The sequence below is a fragment of the Oncorhynchus masou genome, chromosome 12 (genome assembly GCF_036934945.1).
Source record: "Oncorhynchus masou masou isolate Uvic2021 chromosome 12, UVic_Omas_1.1, whole genome shotgun sequence".
Classification (NCBI taxonomy): Eukaryota; Metazoa; Chordata; class Actinopteri; order Salmoniformes; family Salmonidae; genus Oncorhynchus; species Oncorhynchus masou.
The window spans coordinates 84123176-84139394 of record NC_088223.1 but is presented as its reverse complement, the minus strand read 5'-3'; the positions used below and the strand labels follow the sequence as shown (position 1 = coordinate 84139394).

At 42.7% G+C, this 16219-nt stretch overlaps 1 protein-coding gene across 1 annotated transcript in view; it reads left to right on the top strand.

Moving 5' to 3' along the window:
• The first annotated feature begins 1579 nt into the window (after positions 1-1579).
• LOC135550959 (PDZ and LIM domain protein 4-like) overlaps positions 1580-16219 on the top strand; it is a 37026-nt gene continuing 22386 nt past the window's right edge. Inside the window, exons 1-2 of the mRNA XM_064982262.1 lie at positions 1580-1836; positions 14896-15047. Of these exons, the coding sequence (XP_064838334.1) occupies positions 1744-1836; positions 14896-15047 (245 nt within the window). The 5' untranslated portion in view covers positions 1580-1743. The remainder of the gene's footprint in view (positions 1837-14895; positions 15048-16219) is intronic.

The following is a 16219-nucleotide window of genomic DNA, read 5'->3' as shown; positions in this document are numbered from 1 at the left end:
TCAGGCTACTCTGACACAGGTAGGTATGTACCCCAGACTCACTCTGACTCAATAGTGTTCACCAGCATACCCTCAGACACTTCTTCAATTCCCATGTCTGTTTTGTACAGACACAGGGCTAGCCTAGCCATGCTGGAATGTCTATGAGGTCATAGACTCACAGACAGAAATCATACTCAGTGAGTCACTGTATAATTGACTGGGTAAATCAGTGAATAGACAATTAATTGACATTTCCTGTTTTTGAATGCATCCACATTGTAATGTTTTCAATCAATATCGGCTGTTGACATGATAACTTTTCAGTTGTATCTATTGTTCAGTTGCTTTCTCTGGCATAGGTTAAAGTCCTCAATGGATTTGGTCTCCATAGTCTAAGTCAGGGTTTCCCAAACTCGGTCTCCCCTCTGCACCCAGCGGGGGCCCCAGGACCGAGTTTGAGAGGCCCTGGTCTAAGTCAGGGATGGGCAACTCCAGTCCTTGGGGCCGGAGTCAGGGCTGGCTTCAGGCATAAGCGGTCGCTTAGGGCTCTCCAACGCTTTTTGTAGGACCTCAGTAGGGCTCTCAAATTGCTATTGAGAGTAAGAGCAGTGAAACACACCAGGTGCAATTTTGAAATGTCATTGTGCATCAGCAGTTTCTCTCTTGCTATGTCAGTCACTCAATTAGCTGGCAATTAGCCATGTACATTTTTAGATTGGTAGTTAGTCGAGCCAGCTATCGGAAATAGGCACGCAGGGCATGTGCCCAGGGGCCCTGACCTCCAGGCACGGTCCCCCCATTGATTTTGTTTGTCATTCTCACTCAGATAGCATATTAACATGGGATAAATCATGGAAAAATATGTAGAATTGTAGGAATTTTGCTTTAAAACAACTATTTTTCTCTCTCTGCCCCATTGTAAAATGTGCAGAATTGCAGGACATTAACTTTAAAACGTAAATATTTTCTTCGCTGTCAAGATTGGGGCCAATAAAATGTTTTCCCTCGAGCTGGAGAGCCCTAACCAAATCTCACTTAGGGCCTCCCTGGCCAGAGGAGTCACACTTATCCCCCATCCAGAGCAAACACGACTGACTAAACTAATTGCATTCTAAACTGAAGATCCTGATTAGTTGATTGTTGGAGTAAAGCGTGTTAGTGTGACACCAAGCAGGCTCAAACTGCTTTTACACAGGCAGCCCATTTCTGATTTATTTTTCTTCCGTAATTTGTCTTTTAACCAATCAGATCATATCTGAAAAAGAGCTGATGTGATTGGTCAAAAGTCCAATTAGTGGAACAAGATCAGAATTGGCTGCCTGTGTATATGCAGGTGTTAAAAAATAAATTAAATAAAAACTATACACATGCGCCTACTAACTGGACCCTGGGAACTGAACTTTAATGTCCCATCTATCCCAATCTTGTACTTTTTTCTTTAGTTAAACAACTACAATATCTTATTCTAATCTAGATGGTCTGTCAATCTAAACCAATAAAGAGTGGACCGTTTCCATGGAACCGCGTTTCGTTGCACCCTCCCATTCATATTAAACTCTGTGCGAGGCGGGCAGTCAGGCGGCTTCACACAACAACTCCCAATCACACGTCAGAGGCGGTTTCATTATTTAAAGTTGAATCAAGTGGAGAAGAAAGTTTTTGCGACAGAGACAGTGTTGCCTAGCAGCTCATAGGTGGTAAACCTAGTTGTTTTGCAGTTTATCGCACAGTTCTTACGGATATAATTTTTCTAAATCAACTATGCCCCAGACCGTGACACTGAAGGGACCCTCACCTTGGGGGTTTCGACTGGTCGGTGGAAGGGACTTTAGTACACCGTTAACTATTTCGAGGGTATGTAGCCTAAATATATTCCCATTCATTTATTTTAATGTCAAAATACGATTGCTGCGTTGCGTCTAATGATTTTTGTGTAATTTGTCACCACCCCTTATTGTGAATTGATGTTGAATTTCGACAAAGAATAATGCCAAAATTGATCCACAAATGAGGCTGACACATGTCACCGATCGACTGTCCGTCTCAATCCTTCTAAAACCACAGATTTTCATTTGACCATATTCACATCCAGGTGTTTACGTGATTGTGTTGTCAGCATATTCTCGGAGGCTCGCAGTCCCGCTTCCTATAGTTCCAAATCAGACGGTGAAAACTATCCTCCCGCTCGTGCGTCGGTTTATTCAAGTGTGGCACTCACCACATTGTGCCGTTGTAGGGCTGCTGTTTACTACCCCAAACACCCACACATTCTGTATCTATTAGGTGTTCCCTTTGTATGTAGTATACAATTTAACTGTTAAGGTCTTCACGCATGGTAAACTAGCCAACTGTTGAATGAAGTGTAACGTGTTACCATGCGGTCATTGTTAAATGCGACGGTTGTTGTTAATCTGCTCTGCCAACATAGAGAATGGGCGCGTTCGAGGGGATCACTTTTATTGTTATCGCGGTTCTAAGTGTTGCATTACAGTTGTGTGCGACTACGTCGACTGCACGAACTTCACAAAAATCATGTGCTCAAAGGTCGAGTTGCTGCTGTTGCTTCTCACCAACTGCATCATGCAGCCATCACCTGCAACCTGCATTATGGGGGGGGGCGCTGTTTGTCAACCAATCATTAGGTTGTTTTTGTTTGACCCGTGCGAACAGTGGCCAAATACATGCTGAAACAGGAACCAACTTTGTTCGAAAACTACAGGGGAAGCGATAGACTTCTCTAAACAATTAATTCTACACATGTTGTTTCCAGTTTGAGTGTTTGATATGGGGGTATAGGAAAGTGTATTTCGACATTGATAGCAGCTTTTATTTCTAAAAAAAGATTGTATGTCAACCTGGACTCGGTAGTTGACGTAACATAGCAAATGTAAACTGGGGACTGTCCAATTATGTTTCATATTGTAATGAAACAGCAGGGAGCAGGTCTCGAACCCTCGACCTTCGAGCCCGAGTTCCGGTGCGCTATCAAATGTGCCGCAAAAGCATGCTCGTGCGGTAGTCGATTTCCGTGCTTATAAACCCAGGGTCGTTACAGTATGTATTAATTATGGATGTTCATCCACTACGTACGTATATGTTACAAAACATCATTTCTATGATATGTTGCAAATTGAAATAATTCCAATTTGTTATCTAGATGGCCAATGTTCGTAGAAGGGTTATCTAACATGTAAAGTAGCGAAAAAGTAGTAAGTATTTGTTAAAATGCTAAAAAAGTCAGCGATTGAATCTAAACACGCAATTTTTGGGTTGCTAGACATTTCACATTTTTGCTTGTGCTTCCAGTTCCGACAATACAGTAATAACCAAGTAATCTAACTAACAATTCCAAAACTAATTTCTTATACACAGTGTAAGGAGATAAAGAATATGTACATAAAGATATGAATGAGTGATGGTGCAGAGCAGCATAGGCAAGATACAGTAGATGGTATCGAGTACAGTATATACATATGAGATGAGTATGTAAACAAAGTGGCATAGTTAAAGTGGCTAGTGATACATGTATTACATAAGGATGCAGTAGATGATAGAGTATATACGTATACATATAAGATGAATAATGTAGGGTATGTAAACTTTATATTAGGTAGCATTGTTTAAAGTGGCTAGTGATATATTTTACATTCTTTCCCATCAATTCCCATTATTGAAGTGGCTTAACAGTCTGATGGCCTTGAGATAGAAGCTGTTTTTCAGTCTCTCTGTCCCAGCTTTGATGCACCTGTACTGACCTCGTCTTCTGGATGATAGAGGGGTGAACAGGCAGTGGCTCGGGTGGGTGTTGTCCTTGATGATCTTTATGGCCTTCCTGTAACATCGGGTGGTGTCGGTGTCCTGGAGGGCAGGTAGTTTGCCCCCGGTGATACGTTGTGCAGACCTCACTACCCTCTGGAGAGCCTTACGGTTGTGGGCGGAGCAGTTGCCGTACCAGGCGGTGATACAGCCCGCCAGGATGCTCTCGATTGTGCATCTGTAGAAGTTTGTGTGCTTTTGGTGACAAGCTGAATTTCTTCAGCCTCCTGAGGTTGAAGAGGCGCTGCTGCGCCTTCTTCACGATGCTGTCTGTGTGAGTGGACCAATTCAGTTTGTCTGTGATGTGTATGCCGAGGAACTTAAAACTTACTACCCTCTCCACTACTGTTCCATCGATGTGGATAGGGGGTGTTCCCTCTGCTGTTTCCTGAAGTCCACAATCATCTCCTTAGTTTTGTTGACTTTGAGTGTGAGGTTATTGTCCTGACACCACACCCCGAGGGCCCTCACCTCCTCCCTGTAGGCCGTCTCGTCGTTGTTGGTAATCAAGCCTACCACTGTTGTGTCGTCCGCAACTTGATGATTGAGTTGGAGGCATGCGTTGCCGCGCAGTCGTGGGTGAACAGGGAGTACAGGAGAAGGCTCAGAACGCACCCTTGTGGGGCTCCAGTGTTGAGGATCAGCGGGGTGGAGATGTTGTTGCCTACCCTCACCACCTGGGGGCAGCCCGTCAGGAAGTCCAGTACCCAGTTGCACAGGGCAGGGTCGAGACCCAGGGTCTCGAGCTTGATGACGAGCTTGGCGGGTACTATGTTGTTAAATGCCGAGCTGTAGTCTATGAACAGCATTCTCACATAGGTATTCCTCTTGTCCAGATGGTTTAGGGCAGTGTGGTTGAGATTGCGTCGTCTGTGGACCTATTTGGGCATTCATTCCTTTGTGAAGACTATTGTGCATTGAAGCCATAGGAAGTGGGTTAAGAGCGCATCTCATGGACCCATAAAATGCTAATTTTGAGCTACACCTGGATGTGACGTTGCAGACAAGCTCAGTGCTGCCCCCTCATTAACTCAAGTTGAAGGCCGACCGGGGTACTGCAGACTGCCATTAGCAGTTTGGGGTGGCAGGTAGCCTAGTGGTTAGAGCATTGGGCCAAAGATTGCTAGATCGAATCCAAGAGTTCACAAGGTCATCTGACCCTGAACAAGGCAGTTAACCCACTGTTCCTAGGCTGTCATTGTAAGTAAGAATTTGTTCTTAACTGACTTGCCTAGTTAAATATGTAAAAAAAATATATACAAAAGTTAGCAACTAAATTATTCTCAACTTCTGTGCCTTTTTATTTTAAATTTTTATTTACACGAAGATTGACCATTTGACCTGTTTTCTGAAAACAATGCCTGTAGTACCGTGGTTGGCCTTGAACTTCCGTGGCAGTCGTTCTCACCTGTTGAGGACTTCAACCATTTTGATGGAATTGTTATTACTATTATTACTATCTAGGTTGTCATGAGGGATCAGCAAATGAATTGTATTTGTGAGTAAACATTTCTCAACTGTAGGTGGCAGTAAAATGCCAAGATTGGCTTTATACCTGTTCAAACAACGCACTCCAGGTGGCAGTATGCATCTTTTTTACTTTGTTTACCAACTCCTATAAGTCGTAGTAGAAGAAAATTGACTACTTCAAAATTGAGATGGCCTCAATGATGCCGCCTGTGCGCTCTGACGCCATAATGAGACTGATACAATGACGAGGCCGCTATCATTCTGTCTGCCAAGAAGACCCAAACAAACTTGCTACAATGTTGCCACATGTGGGGCAGAGTGTCTATTGGCCCACATGATATACTGTTAACCAAAATGTGGGTAAAGGGTCGGTTCTGAATGAGTCAGGGGGCCAGCAGTGGATTTGGCAGTAGCCAATGGTTGGTCTCAGTCAAGGGTAAACTGTGGTGGGCTCCTGGAGTGGGCCAGGTGTTGACATTTGTTTTTCATCAGAGATTGTGGCGCTGCTGAGGGATTCCAGCTGTTGTCTCAGCTGTAAGATTCCAGACCCTTTAACTACCACTCCAACCAAGGATGTCATTTTTTGATTCATGAGAAGACTGACTCCAGGTCAGCTGAAGGTACCCTCTTTTATGTTCCAGGCCATTGACATAATCACTTGGCCTAGTTGTTTTTTTAAAGTCCTGAAGAGCTTTAAGTTTACAGTACCTTTAGTTTGTGCAGTGTAAGGACTGATCATCTGATATCATGACTGTGGTTTTCATTGTACAAAGACATTATTAGACTTTCTCAAATCTTCCTTAGGCCGGTGAGATCGATACCACACCCAAACTACATTGTTGGCACTATAACAAGGCTATGATTCAAGCTTTGTCAGATTTTGGCTGATGTCACTGGGTGTGCATCCCAAATGGTAGAAACTAGTGCACTATATGGGAAATGGGGTGCCATATGTGATGATAGTCACAGGGTAGAGTGAGATCCAATGGGGCTTAAAAGAGCATCAGACCATGTCAAAGTATCGTATGTAGTCAACTCCAACTTTAAAAAAAACTCATAATGGTGGGAAAGGAATCCAGCTGGACTTATCCAGGGTGACGGTTCTGAAGCATTATATTTTTGTTTTTGCCCTAGCACTACGCATTGGATTCACACCAACTCATCAGGCTTTGATGATTTGAATCAGGTGTGTAGTACTATGAAAAAACATTGGCACCCCAGGACCAGGCTTGAGAATCACTGAACCAGGGGGTTAGTTATATGCTACGGTAGATCTATTGTTCAATTCTGCTGATATAGTATTCCCGGCTTGCTATTAATCACATTCACTGCATTCCTGCTATACTGCACCATGAGTGTACGTACTACACCATATGCAGTACTGATGTAGCAAGGTTACAATGAGGAATCCACATGGGGACATTTGGACAACTCAACCCCCACATGGTTCAAGCTCATCGTAACCATTTAGGAAAAAGCAGAGAAGACATGCCTAACTGGCGAGAGATTTCAGTGTTTTTCCATCCAAGTGCTCAGCGGCACTCTATTTTACACAGAGGGAAGATTCCCCTGCGCATATCTGAGTTCATGATCTAGAACACCTGCATTCTGAGACAGTGAAAGTTCTGGGTCCCAGTACACAGTCATGATAGCAGCAGCTGGTTTGTAGCTAAAGGTGCTAATTTTCTGAGGTTGGGGAATTGGGCCGGAGTTGATGAATGTGAAGTCCATAGGACTCGTGCAACAAAATTGCCAGCCAGTGTACCCAGCCAGGTCACTGACGTAATTGCCAAAGCACTTTGAAGGGATGTGTAGAAAATGGCAGTTGTGGGAGAAGACCTTGTTAAATCAATGTCAATTCAACTCTCATGCACGATATGACGCAGGTGGCCAGCTAATGGTGCCAATTCACAAGCAGTTTTCCTCTGAGACAGTAGTTCACTGTTCCATGTAATGTACATTTTAATACAAAAATGTTTTTATTAAGGATTATTCACAAGTTTCCTTTTCTGAGAATGGATGATTCGCAGCTAATACAGCACTTTCCCTAAAGGTTATATTTGGGTTATTTTACCTAACTTCCCCACAACATTCTTGGAAACATTTGTTCGCTAGGTAGGTTATACAGTTGTCGATTGCCGATTACTTTGCGTTCCACGAGGAAACTGCGTGGCAAGCTGACCACCTGTTACGAGAGTGCAGCAAGGAGCCAATGTAAGTTGCTAGCTAGCATTAAGCTTATCTTATAAAAAAACAATCAATCTTCACATAATCACTCGTTAACTACACATAGTTCATGATATTAGTAGGTTAACTAGCTTGTCCTGCGCTGCATATAATCAATGCGGTGCCTGTTGATTTATCATCGAATCACAGCCTACTTCGCCTAATGGGTAAGGATTTAACAAAGGCGCATTGGTGAAAAAGCACAATCGTTGCACGAAAGTACCTAACCATAAACATTTTTAGCCTTTCTTAAAAACAATGGCTCGTGCTACTAGGTGACCTAAACTGGGACATGCTTAACACCCTGGCCATCCTACAAACTAAGCTTGATGCCCTCAATCGCACACAAATTATCAATGAACCTACCAGGTACAACTCCAAATCAGTAAACACGGGCACCCTCATAGATGTCATCCTAACTAATTCGCCCTCCAAATACACCTCTGCTGTTTTCAATCAAGATCTCAGCGATCATTGCCTGCATCCCTCATCACTGTCAAATGCTACCTGAAACACTTCTGCGAGCAGGCCTTTCTAATCGACCTGGCCGGGGTATCCTGGAATGACATTGACCTCATCCCGTCAGTAGATGATGCCTGGCTATTCTTTAAGTGCCTTCCTCACCATCTAAAATAAGCATGACCCTCTCCAAAAATGTAGAACTAGGAATAGATATAGTCCTTGGTTCACTCCAGACCTGTCTGCCCTTGACCAGCACAAAAACATCCTGTGGCGCTTTGCATTAGCATCGAATAGCCCCCGTGATATGCAACCTTTCAAGGAAGTGAGGAACAAATATACACAGGCAGTTCGAAAAGCTAAGTCAAGCTTTTTCAAACAAATTTGCATCCTGTAGTACTAACTCAAAGTTCTGGGACAATGTGAAGTCCATGGAGAATAAGAGCACCTCCTCCCAGCTGCCCACTGCTCTGAGGCTAGGAAACATTGTCACCACCGATAAATCCACTATAATTGAGAATTTCAATAAGCATTTCTCTACGGCTGGCCATGCTTTCCACATGGCTACCCCTACCCCGGTCAACTGCCCGGCACCCTACACAGCAACCCGACAAAGCCCCCACCATTTCTCCTTTACCCAAATCCAGATAGCCGATGTTCTGAAAGAGCTGCAAAATCTGGACCCCTACAAATCAGCCTGGCTAGACAATCTGGACCCTCTTTCTAAAATTATCTACCGAAATTGTTGCAACCCTTATTACTAGCCTGTTCAACCTCTCTTTCGTATCGTATGAGATTCCCAAAGATTGGGAATCTCTTCAAAGGGGGTGACACTCTAGACTCAAACTGCTACAGACTTATATCTATCCTACCCTGTCTTTCTAAGGTCTTCGAAAGCCAAGTTGACAAACAGATTACTGACCATTTCGAATCCCACCATACCTTCTCTGCTATGCATTCTGGTTTCAGAGCGGGTCATGGGTGCACCTCAGCCACGCTCAAGGTTCTAAACGACATCATAACCGCCATCGATAAGAGACATTACTGTGCAGCCGTATTCATCGACCTGGCCAAGGCTTTCGACTCTGTCAATCACAACATTCATATTGGCAGACTCGACAGCCTTGGTTTCTCAAATGATTGCCTCGCCTGGTTTACCAACTACTTCTCTGATAGAGTTCAGTGTGTCAAATCGGAGGGCATGTTGTCTGGACCTCTGACAGTCTCGATGGGTGTGCCACAGGGTTCAATTCTCGGGCCGACTCTCTTTTCTGTATACATCAATGATGTTGCTCTTGCTGCTGGTGATTCTCTGATCCACCTCTACGCAGACTACACCATTCTGTATACTTCTGGCCCCTCCTTGGACACTGTTAACTAACCTCCAGACGAGCTTCAATGCCATACAACTCTCCTTCCATGGCCTCCAACGCTCTTAAACGCAAGTAAAACTAAATGCATGCTTTTCAATCCATCGCTGCCCGTCCAGCATCACTACTCTGGATGGCTCTGACTGAGAATATGTGGACAACTACAAATACCCGGGTGTCTGGTTAGACTGTAAACACTCCTTCCAGACTCACATTAAGCATCTCCAATCCAAAATTAAATCTAGAATTGGCTTCCTATATAACAAAGCATCCTTCACTCATGCTGCCGAACATACCCTCGTAAAACTGACCATCCTACCGATCCTCGACTTCGGTGATGTCATCTATAAAATAGCATCCCACACTTTACTCAACAAACTGGATGCAGTCTATCACAGTGCCATCCGTTTTATCACCAAAGCCCCATACACTACCCACCATTGCGACCTGTACGCTCTCGTTGGTTGGCCCTCGCTTCATACTCGTCGCCAAACCCACTGGCTACAGGTTATCTACAAGTCTCTGCTAGGTAAAGCCCCGCCTTATCTCAGCTCACTGGTCACCATAGCAGCACCCACTCGTAGCACGTGCTCCAGCAGGTATATCTCACTGGTCACCCCCAAAGCCATTTCATCCTTTGGTCGTCTTTCCTTCCAGTTCTCTGCTGCCCATGACTGGAACGAATTGCAAAAATCTCTGAACCTGGATACTCACATCTCCCTCACTAGCTTTAAGCACCAGCTGTCAGAGCAGTCTACAGATCACTGCACCTGTACTTAGCCTATCTGTAAACAGCCAATCTTACCTACCTCATTCCCATACTGGTATCTATTTATTTATTTATTTTGCTCCTTTGCACCCCAGTATCTCTACCTGTACATTCATCTTCTGCCGATCTACCATTCCAGTGTTTAATTGCTATATTGTAATTACTTCGCCACCATGGCCTATTTATTTCCTTAACTTACCTCATTTACATTCACTGTATATAGACTTTTTGTTTTCTTTTGTTCTACTGTATTATTGACTGCATGTTTTGTTTATTCCATGTGTAACTCTGTTGTTGTATGTGTCGAATTACTACGCTTTATCTTGGCCAGGTATCAGTTGCAAATGAGAATTTGTTCTCAACTAGCCTACCTGGTTAAGTAAAGGTGAAATAAAAAAATAAATAAAAAATACACAAGTGTATATTAAAAAAATAAAATAAAAAACCTGCATATTTCGTTAAAAGGAATGCATGTTAGCAGGCAATATTAACTAGGGAAATTGTCAGTTATCTTGCGTTTCATTGCACGCAAAGTCAGGTTATATGCAACGGTTTGGCCCGCCTGGCTCGTTGCCAACTAATTTGCCAGAATTGTACATAATTATGACATAACATTGAAGGTTGTGCAATGTAATGGCAATATTTAGACATAAGACTGCCACCCATTTGATAAAATATGGAACTGTTCTGTATTTCACTGAAAGAATAAACGTTTTGTTTTCGAAACGATAGTTTCCATATTTGACCATATTAATGACAAGGCTCGTATTTCTGTGTTTATTGTATTATAATTAAGTCTATGAATTGTTAGAGCAGTCTGTGGTGGTAGGCAGCAGGCTCGCAAGCATTCATTCAAACTTTACTGCGTTTGCCAGCAGCTCTTAGCAATGCTTGATCACAGCGCTGTTTATGACTTCCAGCCTATCAACTCCTGAGATTAGGCTGGCAATATTGAAGTGCCTATTAGAACATCCAATAGTCAAAGGTATATGAAATGCAAATGGTATAGAGCGAAATGGTCGACGCGTCATAATTCCTATAACTGCAACCTAATATTTCTTTACTGGGAATATTGAAGAACTGGGAATATTGGAGCACCAGCTTTCATATGTTCTGAGCAAGGAACTTAAACGTTAGCTTTTTTACATGGTGCAGTTTTACTTTCTTCTCAACTGTTTTTTTGCATTATTAAACCAAATTGAGCATGAGCATCATTATTTGAGAGTAAATGCATAAATAAAATCTATTATATTAAGTTAAAATAAGTTCATTGTTCATTCAGTATTGTTGTAATTATTTCAAATATCGGCCGATTTAATCTATCGGCTTTTTTTGGTCCTCCAATCTGTATCGGCGTTGAAAAATCATAATCGGTCGAGCTCTAGTAGTTAGTTAGCCTATAGTTAATATACTTGCATGTTTTTTTGTATAAGTAACGTTAGGCAACTAATGTTAGGTAGCTAGCGACAAACATACCGGTACATACTGCTGTAATGATATACAGTTCGTAAGGACATCGTAGCTAAGAAATTGTCAGCCAACCTAACTTGCAAGGTAACTTATTTGAGAAGTCATTACTTTATCACATTGCTCAACATTTTCTTAACATTTGTCATAATTAAAGCAATGAATTTGTATCTGCTCTCATTGTACTTCAGCTGCATATCATCTGCCATTTTCTTCAAATCTGAAAACAATGTAAAGCAACGCCTATTTCCTAAATAATTGCCTTATGGGCCCTAAAGTACGGAAATGGTGTCCTCTGCGTGTATACTTCACATTTTGGCGAATTTAGTACGACATCCGGAAACTTTTGAAATACTAACTATATGCATACTATGACCAATAAGTGTACTATATACTCAATTCACGTCACAAATAGTATGGTTAGTATGAGTATTCCAACCCCGCTATTGTCTCTGTGCCCCTAAGCATCCTGTCTCTGTGCTGCATACCTAAGAGCCATGTGGCTTACAGCCAAATTAGATTTACTTACTTTTTGTCTGCCAATATTTTCCTGCAGCCATTTCCAGCACTTGAGGCATTCAACATGGTTTCAATTACCGTCGTACAAATGACAAATTCATTTATACAATTCTAGCACATACTCAGTAGAGTCACAAATAAAATAATGGATATTGGTCAATGGACTGCACTGCAAGGAGTGGACTCATTTGTAATGAACAGACATTTAGCTACACCGATGAGAATCAGAGCGTTACTCAATGACTGACGCCATGGTCATGTACGCAGCATAGTAGGTGACGACATCCCCCTTGGCTGTATTGAAGTTCAGGAGCTCTCTCCCTGGCTTTGCCATGTCATTAGAGAGCCAGTGTATTTACTCATAAGCTGTTCCATAGTTTATGGCATTGGCTCATTTTAACTCCTTTGTAAGAGTGCGACAATCAAACGGCATTGGGAATAATGTAAGTAGCAAGTAATGCTTTTCCGTAAGCGTCTCCATCAACAAGCAAACAGTTGTTTGTCTGGTTGCCAACATCATTCCTGTGTTTCACCATGTGAGCCTTTCTGTTACCTTGTCTAGTTGTCAGTCAGGCCCACAGGGCAAAACTGTTCAGATGAATGCTGCTGTACTGTGGCACACAATGATGACACTAAACAATACTTTGACCCTGCCTTATTTCACACCTCACCAAGCACTGTTGATCCTGCTGTTTCCATGCAAACACTTACTGTACATTGGGGGACAAGCTCAGTCTTTGGCAGGCCCAATGGCCTTTGTGACATTAAAATGTAATATGCTAACTGTTATCTGACTGAATGTGTTACTGATTAACTGTGTCTCATTGTGTGAAGGGACCATATTATAGAGTGACTCAATGTTTTTAGATTGCTCAAGGAATGCACTGACTATACATGCAATCGATTTTCATAAAATATGCCTAAGAAGGGATCTGGGGTCTGAACCTTTCACCAAACACCCTCCATACATTTAAACAGGGACTGCTGGTTTTACTAATAGCGTCAGTATGGTGTGTATCGTTGTGAGTTTGTGTAAATGCATCAGAGCGTGTGTTCTGGATAATTAAAGGCCTGTTGTGGAGGCTTGGTGTGAGAGCATGAGTGAGTCTCCTATGGATGGCCATTCATGCCCTGACCCTGGTCTTTGTCCCTCTACAATAACAACACAACCTCCTGCACCGTGACACAGCCACATCATTCACAATACACCTCTGTTTTCTCAGGCGCAGTCAGACCCCATGGCAGTGACCCTTAAGTTTACCGGAACTGGGACAGCCTGTGACCGAGAGGGGAGTCAGAGGCTGTAAATTAGGCATTCCACACTGAAACTCCTGTCTTGGCTATTAGTTTTTCATGGGCCTTGAATTTATATGCTTTTCCTCTCAAAGCACTGCTCAGTGTGCTGGCCTGCTCTCCTGCTGTGGAATCACTTTTTCTCCATAGATATTATGAAGTGCTATAGATCAGGGTTTCCCAAGAACATTAACATTGTTCTTAGATTATTAAACTGCCGGCTGCCATTTTATTTATAATGGGCTGTGTCATAATATTATTTTAACACAATTGTGTTCCAACCATTGGTCCCAATGATAATCTATCCTATTGTAACTTGCAGACAGCATTGAGTAATATGCCATATTGAGATCAAGTTGTGATTGCTTTTTTATGAAGTGAGAGCTGTGCAAGCACATAAAGAAATTGATTACAGAATAGTGACACGTCTGACAGTTAACAAACATCTTCACTCTGCTTGAAGATTGGATTGGTTAGGGTTCGGTCCAACAAAGTTCATGTCACAGGAGGTAAAACAATCATCCATGTGTCATCGAGAAAGGATATTGATGGCCACCCCGCTTGTATACTGAGTATATCATGTACAATTTGTACTTATTTGTGGTGTGGTTTTCATATCAGCCCTTTTGTTCTTCCAACCTCACCTACATACTGTTTTTCATCTGTACGGTTTTCTTTCACTACTTTTCTTTTGGTGCAAACAAACTGCATCCTTCTATGGCTGGTCTAGTTATATGGGGGGACGGACTGTTGTGATGCTTGGTTTCATTTGATCTCTGTCTGCCAAATCCAGATGTCCGGTAATGGAGGCATGGAAAAAGATGGGCGATGGAGGGGGGTAATTATGTAAACAAGTGTCTGAAGGGGAAATGTACTCGGAGGAAGGAGGTGAAACCTTCTCCCTCCTCTGGGGTCCAGACAAATGTCCACAGGAGCTTAATATATCTTGAGTGAGGACCATAGAGAGGAACCTGCACTGTATTTCAGTGTTAGACAGGTCTCGTTAGAGGGCCGTTGTTCGAATGGACAGCACTCATTGGCTGGGTGTGTCTTTAAAATAAACTATTCCCTATATAGTGCACCACTTTTGACCAGAGCCTTATGAGTCCTAGTAGTACATCATACAGGGGTTTGGGTGGACTACTGTTGACATCCTGTAGATTTGGGTGATATGATTTTATTTTATTTAGGTCGTGAGGCACATTTTGTCTTCCACTGTTGAATTTCATTGTTTTAGAACCTGCTTGTCATATAATAATGGTGACTATCATTGCCTTGATACTCATTTCACAATTTGACAAGTTGATTCCAGAGTTCAAACTACCAAGCCTTAACAATAATGATTTAAGTGGCTGCTCATGTTGCTGTGTCACTCGCTGCTGCTTGCGTTAGGATATGTAAACCTATAGTCCTAGGGTAGGTAGCATTACAACCTGACTAGACTGTCAGTATTATTGCATTTTGGCTGGGGTGTGGCACTTCCACCATAATACACAAAATAATATATCTTTGTTTGGTGGTTAGGTAACACCGGACAGTAAGGCAGCACAGGGGGACCTGTGTCCTGGGGACACCATCCTGGCCATCAATGGCGACAGCACAGAGACCATGACCCACATGGAGGCCCAGAACAGGATCAAGGCCTGCACGGGGGAGCTCACACTGGCCATCAGCAGGTAAGTCTACATGGTACTGTTTGAGTCCCACATGGCACCCTACCACCTACATAGCTCTGGTCAAAATATAGGGAATAGGGTGCTATTTGGGGGCGCACCCTTCAGACGCTATACTGACCTCCAAAATTATTGTCTCCTAAAGTTGTTTTTAGAGAGGAAACCAGATAGCATTGACAAGAGGTTTGATTGGAATGAATGACACAATGCATTAGCTTGAATTGTCCCACGCAGCCATGTATTGTTCTTTTCAGTCACAAGGAAGCCAATCAGTGATCAATTCTCTACCCTCACAGAGCACTCTTGAATCACATTCATTAGGCATACACATTGTGGCACAGCATGGCCTCTGAAATGGACCGTTGGATTGATATTGTTTATTCAGCCCATGATGGGTGAAACGGCTCTTTCCACTGCTTACACCAATGCGTCATTCTTAGTTCAGCAACATTTGCGACAAGTTATTTGGTGTTGGGGAGAACAGGAGCTACATGTTGTAATGCAATATAGTTCTCTAATTCTCTAATCCAAAGAATGCTCAGGCTAAACAGCCATTTGGAACAGAGAACAAAGAAATGGGGACAAAGCAGTGGAAGATTTATTTTTTTACTTTTTCCAGCTTTCCAGTGGAGGGTTTGAAATGCCCAGATGAGAAGAGTAGCTGGCTACTGCGGTTTGGGATAACAGATCCAGGTTGAACATGTCCTGAGTAGTAAAGTGTAGAGTAGGCACAGAATTGTAATGCACTTCAGCCTGGACAGACTTTGCACATGAAATGGAAAGGAGAATCTGCCTAAATTCCACATGCATGGGTAACCTGATCCATCAGATGAGCAGGAGTCATGGAGTTGTTTGAGCTCAATGTTTTATCCTGTCAGAAGAAACTTACACACAAACGGAAAGTGGAATCTAGAATGTGCTTTCCCCGAAACGCTCCGGCCTCTGAGAAACAGTCCATTTATCAGACTGAGCATTAAGTGCTATATCCACATAGGAGTTGTAAATTTATTTAAGGATACTCAAGGTTGAGTTCAGTGCGATCTTGATTGTGAACTGAACGGCCCATTGCTGTAGAAAGACACAAGGTGAGCTTTCCTATGTTGAGTTCACATAAATGTACTTTAATGCTTTTAAATTAATCTTGGCTCTGACATTTCATCAAAAGCAATATCAAT